The sequence below is a fragment of the Pieris napi genome, chromosome 22 (genome assembly GCF_905475465.1).
Source record: "Pieris napi chromosome 22, ilPieNapi1.2, whole genome shotgun sequence".
Lineage (NCBI taxonomy): Eukaryota > Metazoa > Arthropoda > Insecta > Lepidoptera > Pieridae > Pieris > Pieris napi.
The window spans coordinates 8,931,792-8,946,535 of record NC_062255.1 but is presented as its reverse complement, the minus strand read 5'-3'; the positions used below and the strand labels follow the sequence as shown (position 1 = coordinate 8,946,535).

Genomic DNA, 14,744 nt, shown 5'->3' with positions numbered 1-14,744 from the left:
CAAAAAGTATAAAAAACATAAAACCACATTTCACATCACGTACATGAATACGTACCCGCTCGCAGATCTTAGTGTGTACGCGCAGTTTGTCGGAGCGAGCGAACGAACGTCCGCAACCGCCGCACGTATACGGACGCTCACCGGTGTGCGTAAGACGATGTCGTGACAAATGGGATGAACGGGCGAACCTGGAATTTAGTAATAAATTATATTTATTTATTATGGTAAAACCGGTGATCATTGTGTAACACCTGCGTAAGTGTTTTTTGACGTGATAACGTCTTTAAAATCGTTTTAGTCGGGTGACATGTTCAGAAACTTGTGTCACACCAAAACCTCACGAGCGCGATCGCAGGTATAACGAGAGAGAGACGGACCGATCTCCCGTCTCATCTCGAGCGCTGCCAGTGATTCCGTGAATGTATGAAGAAAAATGTATATCATAGTCGAATAAGTAAACTTGTCATTTTACACCCGAAATGTATCATCAAAAGTGTGAATAAAACGATAGATGTAATTTAAAATTTGAAAAAATTGTTATCTTCATTAATTCCTTACTTCCCAAAAACTTATATCACCAATAAGACGTTATCACGTAAACATCTCGATCGTAAACCTACTTTACAAACAACCAATATTTTTTTATTAAAAGCTATTTCTTTCATTTTTGATTACTTTTAATTATATCTATACCACACAAGATAAGAAACTATGCAGTATTCTATTCAACGACGCACATATAGACAAAACGTGCATTGGTGCACAGTCGGGGCTCGAACTGAAGACTAGGGTTGAGACTTGAGAGTCGCACGCCACTAGGCCAACATTGCGCTATAATAATATAATTAATAAACTAGCAGACCCGACAAAGGTTCTTTCGCCATGTCCTTATATTACTTCTGAGAAACAATATTTTAGTTTAATAAAAATAACTATAATAAAACATAGGTGTTGATCGTAGAGGGGTGAAAATTAAGAGTTGTATGTATCTTTGTATACTGTATCATAAAAACAAAAAACTAAAAATTGTTGTCTAATAAATAAAATCCAAATTTTTGGAGTGGACACCCCTTAGGGGTTTGAAAGATTCTCTTACTGAATATGCATAAAAATTTTCAGATGAATCGGTCGAGCCGTTTCGGAGGAGTATGAGAACGAAGATTGTGACACGAGAATTTTATATAGAGATTTACGTAAAACTTAAAACATAGTGCTTACCTAACATCACAAATATCACATGCATACGGCCTTCCATCCTGCGAATCATTGGCAGCAGCATCAGATACGGAACCACTTGAATCTGTTTCTTCTTCCTCGTCCATCGCTTTACCTCGTTCTGTAAAAATGTGTATTTCATTAGAAATTTGAGGCGTATTTTAATGCAATAAAATTTATATCTACATCTTATTGATATGCATTTAACAAAAATAAATATAATTTTAACTACGGTCCGGGAGACCCTATAGTATAGTCCACCCTATAGTATTGTCTTTTATTGACATAACCGATACACATTTAAAGAAAAAACTTTTTAACCGGGTTAAAGTTATGTATTATTATAAATTTACAATTATTTAACATAATTTTAAATTGATCCGACGTTTCGCGTGCTTTACAGTGTGCGTGGTCACGGTGACTGAAGACAAAAGATGTTGAATGTCAAAAAGTAAAACAGCTGTAGAAAAAGTTGCATTATCTGTATTTATTTCCCCGGAGTTGGTATCGACTAAAAGGTGGAGAGTTTTGGCAGAACTTTTTCTACAGCTGTGATACTTTTTGACATCCAACACCTTATGTCTTCAAAAAAATAATTGTAAATTTATAATAATACATAACTTTAATCCGGTTAAAAAGTTTTTTCTTTAAATTTTCCACCCTATTTTATTTTGTGCCATCGTCATCCAATTTTTTCCAGCTACCGTTTTGCTTTCGATCGCTTTCGATCCCGTCGTCCCATCGCATGATATATCATGCTAAACATTTGTCGTATGATTGATTTATAGATTGAATGTAATCTGTTTAAAAAAATCATGTGTAAAAAAAGAATTTGAAGTCTTACCATCAGAATCGTCGTGTTCGTTATTGGTGGGTTTCTGTAAAACAGCCAACTGCACAACTTTTATACCGCCCTGTTTGTTGTCTTCTTTTGGCTCGCCATTATTTGTTGCATCTGAAAAAGCATTAATTATAATTTTCAATTACCATACTGTAAAGATTAAAAAACATCTCTCATTTATAACAATAAAATCTGGTTTTATTAAACTAAATTCTATAATATATTTGTTCGGCTATTTCTGGCATGTGTTAATCGGTGTGTTAGTTAATTTTATAAGACAGGTTTCAGCTTAAACCAAACACATCTACTTAATTACAACAACTAACAACTTATCAATCGTTTTAAACGAAACATACATAACTATATTTTTATCATATAGTGACGAGTGTTAAACTATTATATAAGGTGACCCAGGTGAGGCGCGTTCGCTTCACGGCACATATATATTGTTGTGTCCAATTAACACTTCATAATATGATGCTAAAAGGAAACCATCTTTCCACGCAATGTAATCTAGTAAAGAAACGCTACCAGTTATGTACCCCGGAAACAAATTTTATATTCTTAAATGTTTTGCTAAACTAAATTATAATATGTAGTAATTAAAGACCCAAAAAGTCAACAGACAGCTGATTAACTTGTCTTTTAAATAAAATCGAGCTGTTCGGAGTATTTGCTGTGTTTCCCTAAGGGAGTAAACGATTTTAAAATAAATGGTGACTTTCAAATGTATAATACTCGAAACATAACTAATTTAAGCGTACGACCAACAAACTCCCAAGCGAAATTAGAGAATTATCGCTGAATAAATTCAAAACTCTCGTTGATTGATTAGCCTTTATTGCTGACACCCATACAATGTAATAACAATTACTTAAGTTACATAAAAAAAACACTTAATTCTAACACATAAATAAAATAAAACTTAATCTTATGCATCATAAGACCCGCTTTTGGTGATCAGCGTGTCCTGTGACACGTAGGCCTCTTCCAGCTGTTTCCATTCTTTTCTGTTATTAGCTCTTCTTGTCCAAGTTGTGCCTCCTATTATCTTAATATCGTCTGCCCATCTCTTGGTCGGTCTTCCTCTTTTCCTTTTTCCATCACGTGGTTGCCATTCTGTAATTATTTTTGTCCATTTCAACCTGCTATCTCTCGTCATGTGCCCAGTCCAGCGCCATTTCAACTGCCTTATTTTCTTTATAATGTCTTCTACTTTGGTCGTTGATCTGATCTCTTCTGCTCTTTTTCGATGTCTCAGTGTTACACCCACCATGCTTCTTTCCATTCCTCTTTGGCATGTTCTCAACTTTAGAAGATGTTTCTGAGATAAAGCCCAAGTCTCGCAGCCGTATGTAACACATGGTAGGATACATAGATTGAACACCTTTTTCTTAGCTACTATTGGGAAGTCTTTACTTTTAAGTACTTCCTTGAGTGACCAAAATCTCTTCCAGGCGCTAGACACTCTTCTAACTTCTTTCTATCTCAAGATCCATTTGGTCATGAAATGATATTATTTGCCCTAAATATACGTAGTGATCTACATATTCGATAGCATCTCCTCCTATTTGTATCATAATAGTTTCTCTATTTGTCATTATTTTCGTTTTAGATTTGTTCATAGAAAGCCCAACTATCTTGCTTGCTTCTGTCAGCTGTTGCAGCATAGTTTGAAGCGTCTTTGCGTTATCTGAAATGATCACTAAATCGTCTGCGAATCTTAGGTGGTTCAGTTGTCTGCCGTTTATGTTTATGCCGACCTTATCCCATTCCAAATTTCTAAATAAACTCTCCAAAATGGCTGAGAAGAGTTTTGGGGACAAAGGATCGCCCTGTCTCACACCCCTGGCTATAGGAAATTCTTCACCCGTTGTCTCTAGTTTGATATAAGCCGTGCTACTTGTATATATATTTCTAATTATACGTATGTATTTTTTTGGTATACCTTGTTGTATTAAGGCTCTCCAGAGGGAATCGTGCTTTATAGAGTCGAATGCTTTACTGTAGTCTACAAAAGCGATGTATAGTGCTTTTCCGTATTCTTTGCACTTTTGTATTAGCTGTTTTATAACATGTATATGATCTACAGTTGAGAATCCGGATCTGAATCCAGCTTGTTCCATGGGTTGTTGTTCATCCATTACCTTCGTTATTCTTCGCAGGATCATTTTGGAGAAAACTTTATACATGTTGGACATAAGGCTTATAGGTCTATAGTTTTCTATGATGTTCCTGTCACCCTTTTTGTGGAGCAGTGTAATTATGTTCTTCGTCCATTGAGAAGGTATGTATTCCGTTTTTAGTATGGTATTGAATAGTTCAGTAAGTTTTCTTAGGTTCCCTGGTGCTGCTGATGATACTTTGATCATCTCATTAGTTATGTGATCTGGTCCAGGCGCTTTTCCATTTTTTAGGCTTTTGATAGCATGCTCCGTTTCTGAAAGGAGAAATTTAGGTACCTCTTCTTCGTCTTGTTCAAGATTTACTGGATTCTGTGAGGTATTATCAGTCTCTAGTGAGTAGAGGTTTCTGTAGAAGTCTGTTGCAGTTTTCAATATATCTTTTCTTTTTGTCTGTTGTTTGCCTACGTAATTCTTAATGTTCGGTATCCATTGTTTTGTTTCTACGAGTTCATTTAGAGCTTTTTTAACTCCTCCTGTCTTGGTTATATGGTAATTAAGTGCTTCTATTCTTCTTTTGGTTCTTTCTTTCTTAATATTGTTACTAATTTTCTTACTTACTTCTGATATCAATTTTAGATTTTGCTTGTTTTTTCCAAGTTTTAAGAGCTGTTTTCTTTCTTCCATTAGCTTTTGAGTTTCTTTTCCAATTTGTTTCTTGTTAGTTTTTGGGGGATTGCGACTTAGAGTTCCAAGTATTTCATTTACTTCATTGATATATTTTCCTTCTATCTGGTTTTTGACTTCATTGTCAGGGATTTGTTTTACTATCATTAGCTTTGTTTTTGTGTTGTATTTATTTCTACTTTTCTTTGGTTCGATACATTTTATGGTGGCTCTTACTAATCGATGATTGGTGTTGAAGTTGAGTTGATTTAATACACTAACGTTCTGGAAGGGTTTCCTATTGTTGGTTCCGATGTAGTCGATTTCATTTTTGTGGCGTCCGTCCGGTGATATCCATGTCCACTTCTTCGCCGTAACTTTTTTGAAGAAACTGTTCATGAATGCTAAGTTATTTTCGAGAGCAAGATTGAGCATTCGTTCTCCATTTTTGCTCCTTGGGCCGAAGCCGAAGTCGCCTATGATGTTCTCTTCACCAGGACGTCTGCGTCCTATTCTTCCATTGAAATCGCCCATAACTATGATGTTTTTGAAAGTATTTTGTAAAACTGTAGTCAATTGGTTGTAAAACTTATCTTTGATATGTTCTTCATGATTTTCAGTAGGTGCATAAATTTGTATAATTGACCATTTGTCCTTGAAACCTGGAAAATGGGATCCTTTTATTTCGCCTTTATAATAGAAGATATACTCTTTATGATCTTCAATGCTTTCGCCTATTCTTCTTATTTCGCTTAATCCTAATATGTCCCAGTTTATCTTTAAAAGAGCTAACTCTAGCTCGGTAAGTTTTTCGTGTGTTCTCAATGATAGACAGTTCAGAGTGGCGATATAAAGTATCTTATTTTCGATTCGGCTTGGAGTGATGGAACTTGTAATGTTTTTGTGAATCTTCTCATCTCGTTTCTGAGCTGGAAGGGAGTGGTCGACAGCCCCCACGGTGACCAGCCGGCTTGGGGTGGTTAGTGCGTTTTGTCTGTTGTTGTTGTGTTTGAAAGAATTATGTTGGTTCGAGCGGTCGGGGGCGCATGCTAGTTTTTTTGCTGTTTCGGCGTTGAATTCGAGCCATGCGCTTCGTAGTAATCAAGTAAGTTTATTTTTTTACTTGTTGGTTGGGGTTGATATTGTTTCGGAGATTCTGAGAAGTTTCTCTTTCTTTTTTCAGATTTCTCATGCGTATTCTCGTATATAACGAGCTTATCTTTTTTAATGTGGCAAGTTTTCCCTTTAGCACGTTCAGCTTTTAGTTCGATTTGTAATAGTTTTCTTTTTTCTAATACTTCTTTGGAAAAATCTTCTTTTACATACATGTTAGATGGGAGTTTGTTTCCATTTTTCAGTACCTCGTATTTTCTCCAAAGGCTAGTGAAGTTAACGAGGACTGGGCGAGGATTTTCACTCTTTTTGCCCAGTCTATAAGCTGAGCTTAGCTCTTTAGGGTCCAAGGATAAACCAGTTGAATTATTTATCAACTTCAGCATGTGTGTAAGCAGGTTAGGTTCTTCTTGTTGGTTTTCATGTATGCCAAAAAATACTAAATTATTTTTCCTTTTCCCATCTTCAAGGAATTTTACTTTGTCTTTTAGAACGACGATCTCCGATTTAAGTTTCTTGTTTTCTTCAGTTAATTCTGCTAACTTCACATTTATACTGCTTACGACGGACTTTGTTACACTTTCTGTTATAATTCTCGTCTGATCTTCCAACTTTTCGCACAGCTTTTGGTGTATCGATTCTATAAGGTATTCCATTTCTTTTTTGTCCATACTTTGAAATGTTGTTTCTAATTTTTTTTTTTTTTTTTTATTACAGAATTATTTTTCCTTTTATATTCTATCCGTTAGAGATAGATTAGATATCTTCAAGTAAAATTATAAAAACAAAAATTCGAAATTTATTGAAGTGTCAATATTCCGTGTCTAGGTTTGAACTCGGGCCGATACAAATGTTCGATTCAGGAACACAGCTTATCTGCGACGCCGAGATACTGTATGACGAAGAGGACGAATTACTTGAACAGTTTCTTTCTTGAGTGACGTTTACAAGGAGTGACTAATGTAATATTAGGTCGCTGCAAGTCACGTATACCCGTTTAACATCACTGTTACAAAGTCGTAGTTTTTTCTTCTTTTTGTAGTAATATCAACAAAAATTGACTGATCCTTGTTCCGAGTCACTTGCACTAGATTTGTACACGCACTTTTAATTGTTTTAGTCAAAACGAAAAGTCACCGTTGCAATAACACAAATTAAAACGTGAAAATGTTCTATTTTTTACACTAATAATGAGGCAGATACGTTTGCCTATGGTATATCTTCTCCTGGTTCAGTTTGATATTTACTTTTTATTGTGTATTCTCACTTATTTCTATTTTTAATTGGTTATTTTGTGAGGACTCGATATTCAACTTGCGCCTACCCGCAACGAACTCAAACTCAAACGAAAACTCTCGTTAAGCGTACATAAATCAATAAAGCTTTTTATAAATTTGACGATTATTTAAATGATTCTAATCCTTGGGATTACAGATGCACTTAAACACGCTCTAAGGCTAAAATCGGCAGGTCATATTGCTAGAGCGCGGGATAGAAGATGGACGCTGGAAATAACAGAATGGATTGGACCTACTGGAAAAAGATGTATAGGACAACAAAAGAAGAGATGGACAGATGACATTATAGAATTAGCGGGGAAAAACTGGATGAAAGTTGCTCAAGACAAAGAGAAATGGAAAAATATGGAGGAGGCTTTTACCCTAAAAGGCCATACAAGAACTAGACCACTAAAAAAGGAATCTAACATAAATTTAAACTAACACAACTAATGCAAACTAACCAATTGTTGTATGGATTAATAAAGATTTAATAATAATAATAATCCTTGGGATTGATTTGCTCCAGTTCAAACAATTTGTATCATGTAATACTCAAAACTTGGCGATTAAAAAGAGTGGCGGAGAGTTTCAAGCCAGTTCTTGCTCACTCTACGATCTTGACTTACGAACTGGTAGTAAATGTATATTTAGAATTAATTAACTATCTTTTCTGTTGACGTTCATAATCGGTTACCTATATGAATAAAGTTATTTTGAGTTTGAAATGACCAAGGAAACTTTTTAATTTTATCCCCTATATTCATAACGTTTGACTAAAGAACTCGTATCTCTTTTTATTACAGCCTAAATGCAATTTGAAGGAAAGAGCAAGAGCACTTTATGTATGTATTACAACCATTTTATTTACAGAAACACATACGTTTTTTCATTAGTTTACATTTAAACAATAACCATTATTCCTTATCGCATATTTTTATAATTAAACCCAATGTTTATGAATGTCGTGCGATGTTTTTAATATAATTAATACAAACGGAATTACAATGGTATAATGGAACGAGTAATTTAAGTACTTTTTCTCAAGTTATATTTTTTTTATTTTAAAGTATAACATCAGTGGTGTTATAACCCTTCGTATTGGCCTAAGGTTTTAATATATTTCGTTATAATTAGGTTTTTCTAGGTAAGTAGCTAACACACATCGTTTGGGTCTAAGGCCGAATTCCTCACGATATTTTCCTGCACTCGAGTGTCAAATGACCAAAGGAAAGTCTTACTTATTACATTTAAAGAACAGATTAAAACAGGTAACAAATTATTAGGGATGCAACGGGCTGGCTTATCAAGCGATCTCTCCCAGACAATTTCAGTAAGAAAAATAAATACTAAGGGTGGGGGTAAAAATATAATTACAAGTAATAATGAAAAATCTACAATTAAAACACGATAATCTTAAGGTTTAGAATCACAATTGCAATTGGGTTCAAACCCCCAACACTGCGTGGCAAAACAGAGCATTATTAACAATAAGAATACATATTCAAGAAACGGGTTAACTTCTGCGCGTAATTATTGGTAGAAATTCTTAATTTCGCAAAGTACATTTTAATTAATTTATGTAAATTAAACACGATTTTTATTTGCGTTAAACGTTGAAATCCCGCAAAAGATCTTATCTTACAAATATGCCAATTAAACAAAATTGATTTTTAAATAAGAAATAAAACCTTGTAATTGATCGAAGATGTCCAAGTTTTTACATTTCGTCTTCGGTAATTGCCAACGGTAATTCAATTGACATTAAAATTCCTTAAAGTAAATATACCGTTGATTACTATCTAAGCTCCACAGTTTTCCCTGTTTACACTCGGTCATAGCCTAATGTTAGCCTATAGCATACAAAATTAACAGTAAGGTTCGAACCTCGGCTGTGGACTGAACTTTGCTATATACGCACACACTCGTAAGGAAAACATCGTGAGGTACTTTCCTATTAGAAAAACCACCCGAAACGGATACAGAAGCATATAAAGTCAGTAGATTTTTCCTATATAAATGGCATAATACGAAAGAATTTAATCAAAAATTTAATAAAGAATCAGAAATAATTTGAGAGATTTTCGGAGAGATAAAAAGTTATATGAAGATGTCAGATGTAAGATGATGTGATTTAAATTGCCGACTTGTTTGTAATATTGGCGGTTAGAGTTAAGTACAAAATAAGATATAAAGCAAGATATACTATAAGCTATATGAAGAGGAAGCATTTTTATGTTTGTAATGGAATAAATGCAAAAGCAACTGGATCGTTTTCAACGTCATAACAAACAAAAAAGTCGTCGTCATTTTATCTTAAAAGTACTAAAAAATGTAATTTACCGAAAATTTAGTATCAATGTTATAAATCTAATACTACTAAACGATTGTTTATTCACTATAATGCAAAGTATCAAAATTTTAATCAAATACAAAACTTACTCCCTAAGGTACAATAATTAATTTATATTAATGCCAAAATTAATAACAACAATATTTCACATTTGTCACCAATTAATTCGAATTTTGTAAAGTTCCTCGTATATAAATGTGAGAATATTTGAAAATAAATATATATTGCAGAAACAACAGACGTATTCTTTGTAAGGTATATATTAATTGATTGGAACCAACAAGAAAACCAAAAGAATGCTTATATACTCTGATAACCTTTTGATTGTATTTTAAATTTTTGTCTATACATACTTTTATTTATTATTATTGTTATTTTCCTTTAGACTTTACTTTTTTTTAGATATAGTATAGGTTATTTTGAGTTTTTTTTTGTTAATAATTTTTGCAATTCTTGTACTCTCTACCCTCTGTCGGTGTTTCTTTTTCATTATTCCACATTAGGGTTGCCTGGAAGAAATCGCTTGTTAGCGATAAGGCCGCCCGTTGCCTTATAACTTTTTGTAACATGTTTTTTGTACTTTTGTTATGTGTATGTTTGTGAATAAGATAATAAAGCATAAATAAATAAATAAACCTTGCAAATGGGGCAAAGAGAGGCGGAATGACTTGGGGCGAGGTGAAATACGAAGCTCAAGACCAAAACGGTAGAGACTCACTGTTGACGCCCTCTGCCCTATTCTGGAGACTTCGTACATTAAGCCAAGGTACATATGATAAAGCTAAAAAAGTCGTGCGTTAGAATCCCTGTAGTGCACAAGTTCGTTCTTTCTCTCGAAGTGTACAAAATATTTAGCTTCAATCAAATTCCGTTTTGTACACATGTGTTACAGTCTCTTTGTTCGGCACTTGAATTTTTGTTTGTTTTTATTAATTAATCACAAATGTTTCTTATGCCCAATTTAGTCAGGAGTGATATAACTTGTCAAACGCATTATCGATATTTCTCAATCTCGAAAGTCATAACTTTCTTTTGAATATATATTGATGAATGATTTGTTTATTGCGATTCTATCTATATTTACGTAATATGAATTTTTCATAAATCTATTACGTCAAATGATTTTATTCAACAATTTTAATATGGTAACGTACTGTATTGTAATATCATTGACGTCAAAACAAAATACAAAATTATGAAGAGCATGTCACTGTTACGTAATCGGAACTTGTAATTTAAAAGATATTTGTACAATATTTCTTGTTATAAATGTTACATCAAAACTTCATAGAGGAGCCACCTATGTGCGTAGTTCTCTAGGGAGAATACTTGGTACAGTTTTTTTTAAAGATCTAGCTAGCTAAATATAATTGGAACCTAATCATCAATCTCATGGCGGCATTGGAGGTCCTCAGTTCAATTCGGCGAAATATTTTTATAAGTTTTTGGTTAGTAAATACATACCACACAATATATATATATATATATATATATATTTATTTATAAACTCAATAGCCGTCAGTTTCATAATCCGTGTGTTAAAAAAAACGTGAAATATGCTAAGCCTGAATTTATAGACTTCCAATTATGTAATCTGAATGTCAATCTAAAATTACATATGAAAGTATTAAGTATAATATGTTTTTTGATAATATCTTAAAAAAATTGACTCATAATAAGCACTTTATATGAAAACGTCATGTAACATTTATCCGATAATATGATTTCGAAACAGACCTAAAGGAAAGAAATGATTATATAATATTTCGTGTGTACCTATTTATAAATAAAAATTAATTTTGAAGTCGGAATTTTTTTTCTAAAAAGGAATTTATTATAGCGATTTTTGACTGCCTTTTTAATAGTGGTTAGCATGTTCGACTACAGATCTTCAAGGTTCAAATACCAGGCAAACATCACCTCCATGCGATTCTTCTTCAAACAGTAAGTTCGCTTTTTCATTGCGATTTATATTGAAGATTATAAATATATATCTGTTAAGTATGTATGGGCTAGCCCTTTGGATATTTAGTACATATGATACGAGTGTATTACAAGTTTTTATAAAACTGGAATGTCTCAATGCATTTTAAATTAACGACTTTTTGCGTATTATATCTTTGTAACGGTAAAAATAAATTATACATACATTATACATTAAATTATACAAAGCTAAAGGCTAAATAAATATTATTTATTATTTTTATAGTTTAAAAAAGGATAACTATATCTTGCGTAGCCTTTTATAGTATGGGTCTTGAATCTATTCAATAAAAAGTTTAGACAAATTTATGATGATAAATGTGCATGTGTAAAGACACTAGTATTTTATGATAGTTGTTTGGCCTAAAGAGCAGTGTTGCCCTAGTGGCTTCAGCGTGCGACTCTCATCCCTGAGGTAGTAAGTTCGATTTCAGGCTGTGCAGCAATGAATTTTATTGCTATGTGCATTTAACATTCGCTCAAATGGTGAAGAAAACAAAAAGTCGACGGCGTGTGTCAGGCACAGGAGGCTGGTCATCTACTTGCCTATTAGATTGACAAATGATCATAAACCAGATACATAATCTGAGGCCCAGACCTAAAAAGGTTGTAGTGCCACTGATTATTATTAAATAATCAGTGGCACTACAATTACCTATTTCTAAATGCCAGCAGCGCGAGGAGAACAGATTCAACACATTTGAAAGCAAACAAAAAGGTTGTCTTTACAATTAATTTGTTGTTTATTTACATAGCACGTAATTGATCATTATTGTCTAAATCAAAATAGTCGAATTCCCGAGAGCTAACACTTTTCACAGAGTATATACATATATACAACATCGCGACAATATGCCATGACAACAATTTGAAAATTAGTTTCAAATTTGCTTTAATGAACCTTTTGTGAGTTTATGTCTGCCAGCGTAAGTTGTTATCAACGTTCCAGAATTAATTAAATTTGTTTTAATAAAAATATTTGTCACTTTTTTCGATTTTGTATTTGCGTGTTCTGTGAAATATTTTGTCTCTGTATATTATTAGGTAATAAATAAATCCGTAACGCTAAGACTGGGTTCACACGGCATTGTCCTGCACGTTTTTTTGCAGTATACGTCTTAACGAATAGTGGCACATGTATTGTACATAGACCCATTCACGGCGTTTGTACTGCAAAATATCGTACACCGTTTATACGTTCAAACGAATACTCAACGGACTTGTCAAGCAAATCGAATGAACTTTAACATTAATTCGGTTTAAAGGGGCACATAATATAGCTCTATCTCGTTCTCGCTCACTGTGACAACAGTGTGAAGACTGCGGCTATTCGTATTTTACACGAATGAAAATCTACCATGTGGACACCCACCCGGAAAGTACTTTAAAAAAACGAATACAAAGAAAACGTGCAGGACAATGCCGTGTGAACCTGGCCTAAGTCAAGTCAAAAGATGACGTTTCGTTTGATTGTGATTGGTTCTACGAATCGCGTATCTGTGGACTAGAGATTCAATAGATAACAGATTTTAATTTCCAAAAAAAATGCATATTTATTTTTACTTGGCACGGTTTACGTCTAATCAGTATCGCCCATACAATTACATAATATTAAAATGCAAAACTATAAAACTTTTACAAATAACTTTTTGTCCCGAGATATTTTAATGCTTATCTAGATCACCATATTATATGTTTTTTGTTTGACCTATGTATCCCGTTCGATTAGCAAATTATGGGTTTGAGAATAGTTTTTGCCATTCATTCTATTATAAAGTATAATTAAGAGTACATATATAGCTTAAGTGAATTGTATAAATGTACAATTTATTGGATCATAAATCGCTTGAAGAAAATACGCCTTTATAATATAAGACTATGAGCCGTGTTGGCTGTAGCGAGCGACTCTCATCCCTGAGGTCGTAGGTTTGTACTCCGGCTACACAATGGACTTTTTATGTATGTGCGCATTTAAAACTCCCTCGTACAATGAAAGATAATATCGTGAGAAAACCTTACGAGTTAAACTTTTGCCTGTTAGAATAAAGAGACAGAAGTCTGACGTCCAGACCAAAAAGGTTCTAATAATAATAATAATTTATTGCAAAAATATGGTAGAAAAATGTGTAAGGTGGTGCAATCGTAAGTGCGCATATTCTGCCACACAATGGCGCGCAAATTTGTCTTTAAAGGAATTTTACATTATTAGTCATATGAATTGGTCAGTTCTTATATTATTTGTATCGTACATATCATACGTTATTAAATTTATATCAACTACAGTGCCTCACGCAAATAATCATTTATTGAATAATAATTTTTTTCCAAAAGTAAAACACCAAGTCGATTATCGCCTTTGTTTTTTTAAGACACTAGGGTTATGCAGCAGATATATATTATTGTTTCACGGATTATTTGTCAGCCTTCTGTCTTTCAAACGACATATTTTTGTGTCTCAAACTCTTGGTTGTATGAATTTATTTACGTAAAGTAATTTTGGATTTCGCGAATTTTCATAGAGTCCATGCTACTGGAATAAAATACCATATTTAAGAACTAAGGTTATTAAATATAATGTATTCATGTGAAATATGGAAAATCCGAAAGTTTATTAAAAAATGAGGTTATATCTCAACGTGAGGTTTAAAAATTATTTAAATTAAATTTTAAAAAACCAGTCGCGCTACAACCTTTTAGGTCTGGGTCTCAGATTCTGTATCTGTTTCTTGATCGTTTGTTGTTTTTAATAAACAAGTAGGTGATCATCTGTGCCTGACACACGCCGTCGATTGTTTGAGAGACGAAAGAGTTTTGGTAAAATAATACTACTGATATACTTTTTATGAGTAACATAAATATATAATAAATTGGCATTATCATTTATATCATATCTAAGTAATACATTATTTTAGTACGTACCACAAAAACAGGTTTTAATTTATGACAAAAATTTCCATTTAAATTTGGTTAAAATGTGAATAAATGAAACTGTTACGAAAAATACAAAATTGTTTTCGCAAATTCAATATTTTAAAGCAACGACCGAGTAATGACCTCAGATAATCAAAAAAATATTAAAGAAATACAGTTTTATTGAGTAATAAAATTGTGATAAAATATGATTTTAATGTAAGAATTTTATTCGAACTTTTATATATGTGTTAGGGATTTTA

General features: G+C 33.1%; 1 protein-coding gene across 3 annotated transcripts in view; it reads right to left on the bottom strand.

Moving 5' to 3' along the window:
* Window positions 1-14,744, bottom strand: part of LOC125061015 (zinc finger and BTB domain-containing protein 44-like) — a 48,030-nt gene that overhangs the window by 8,626 nt on the left and 24,660 nt on the right. For 2 of the 3 annotated variants that reach the window (XM_047666157.1, XM_047666159.1), the window contains exons 6-8: window positions 2,060-2,170; window positions 1,219-1,336; window positions 44-188 (exon numbers count right to left, since the gene is read on the bottom strand). In XM_047666157.1, coding sequence (XP_047522113.1) covers window positions 44-188; window positions 1,219-1,336; window positions 2,060-2,170 — 374 coding nt within the window. The remainder of the gene's footprint in view (window positions 1-43; window positions 189-1,218; window positions 1,337-2,059; window positions 2,171-14,744) is intronic. The other variant, XM_047666158.1, reaches the window with a different exon arrangement.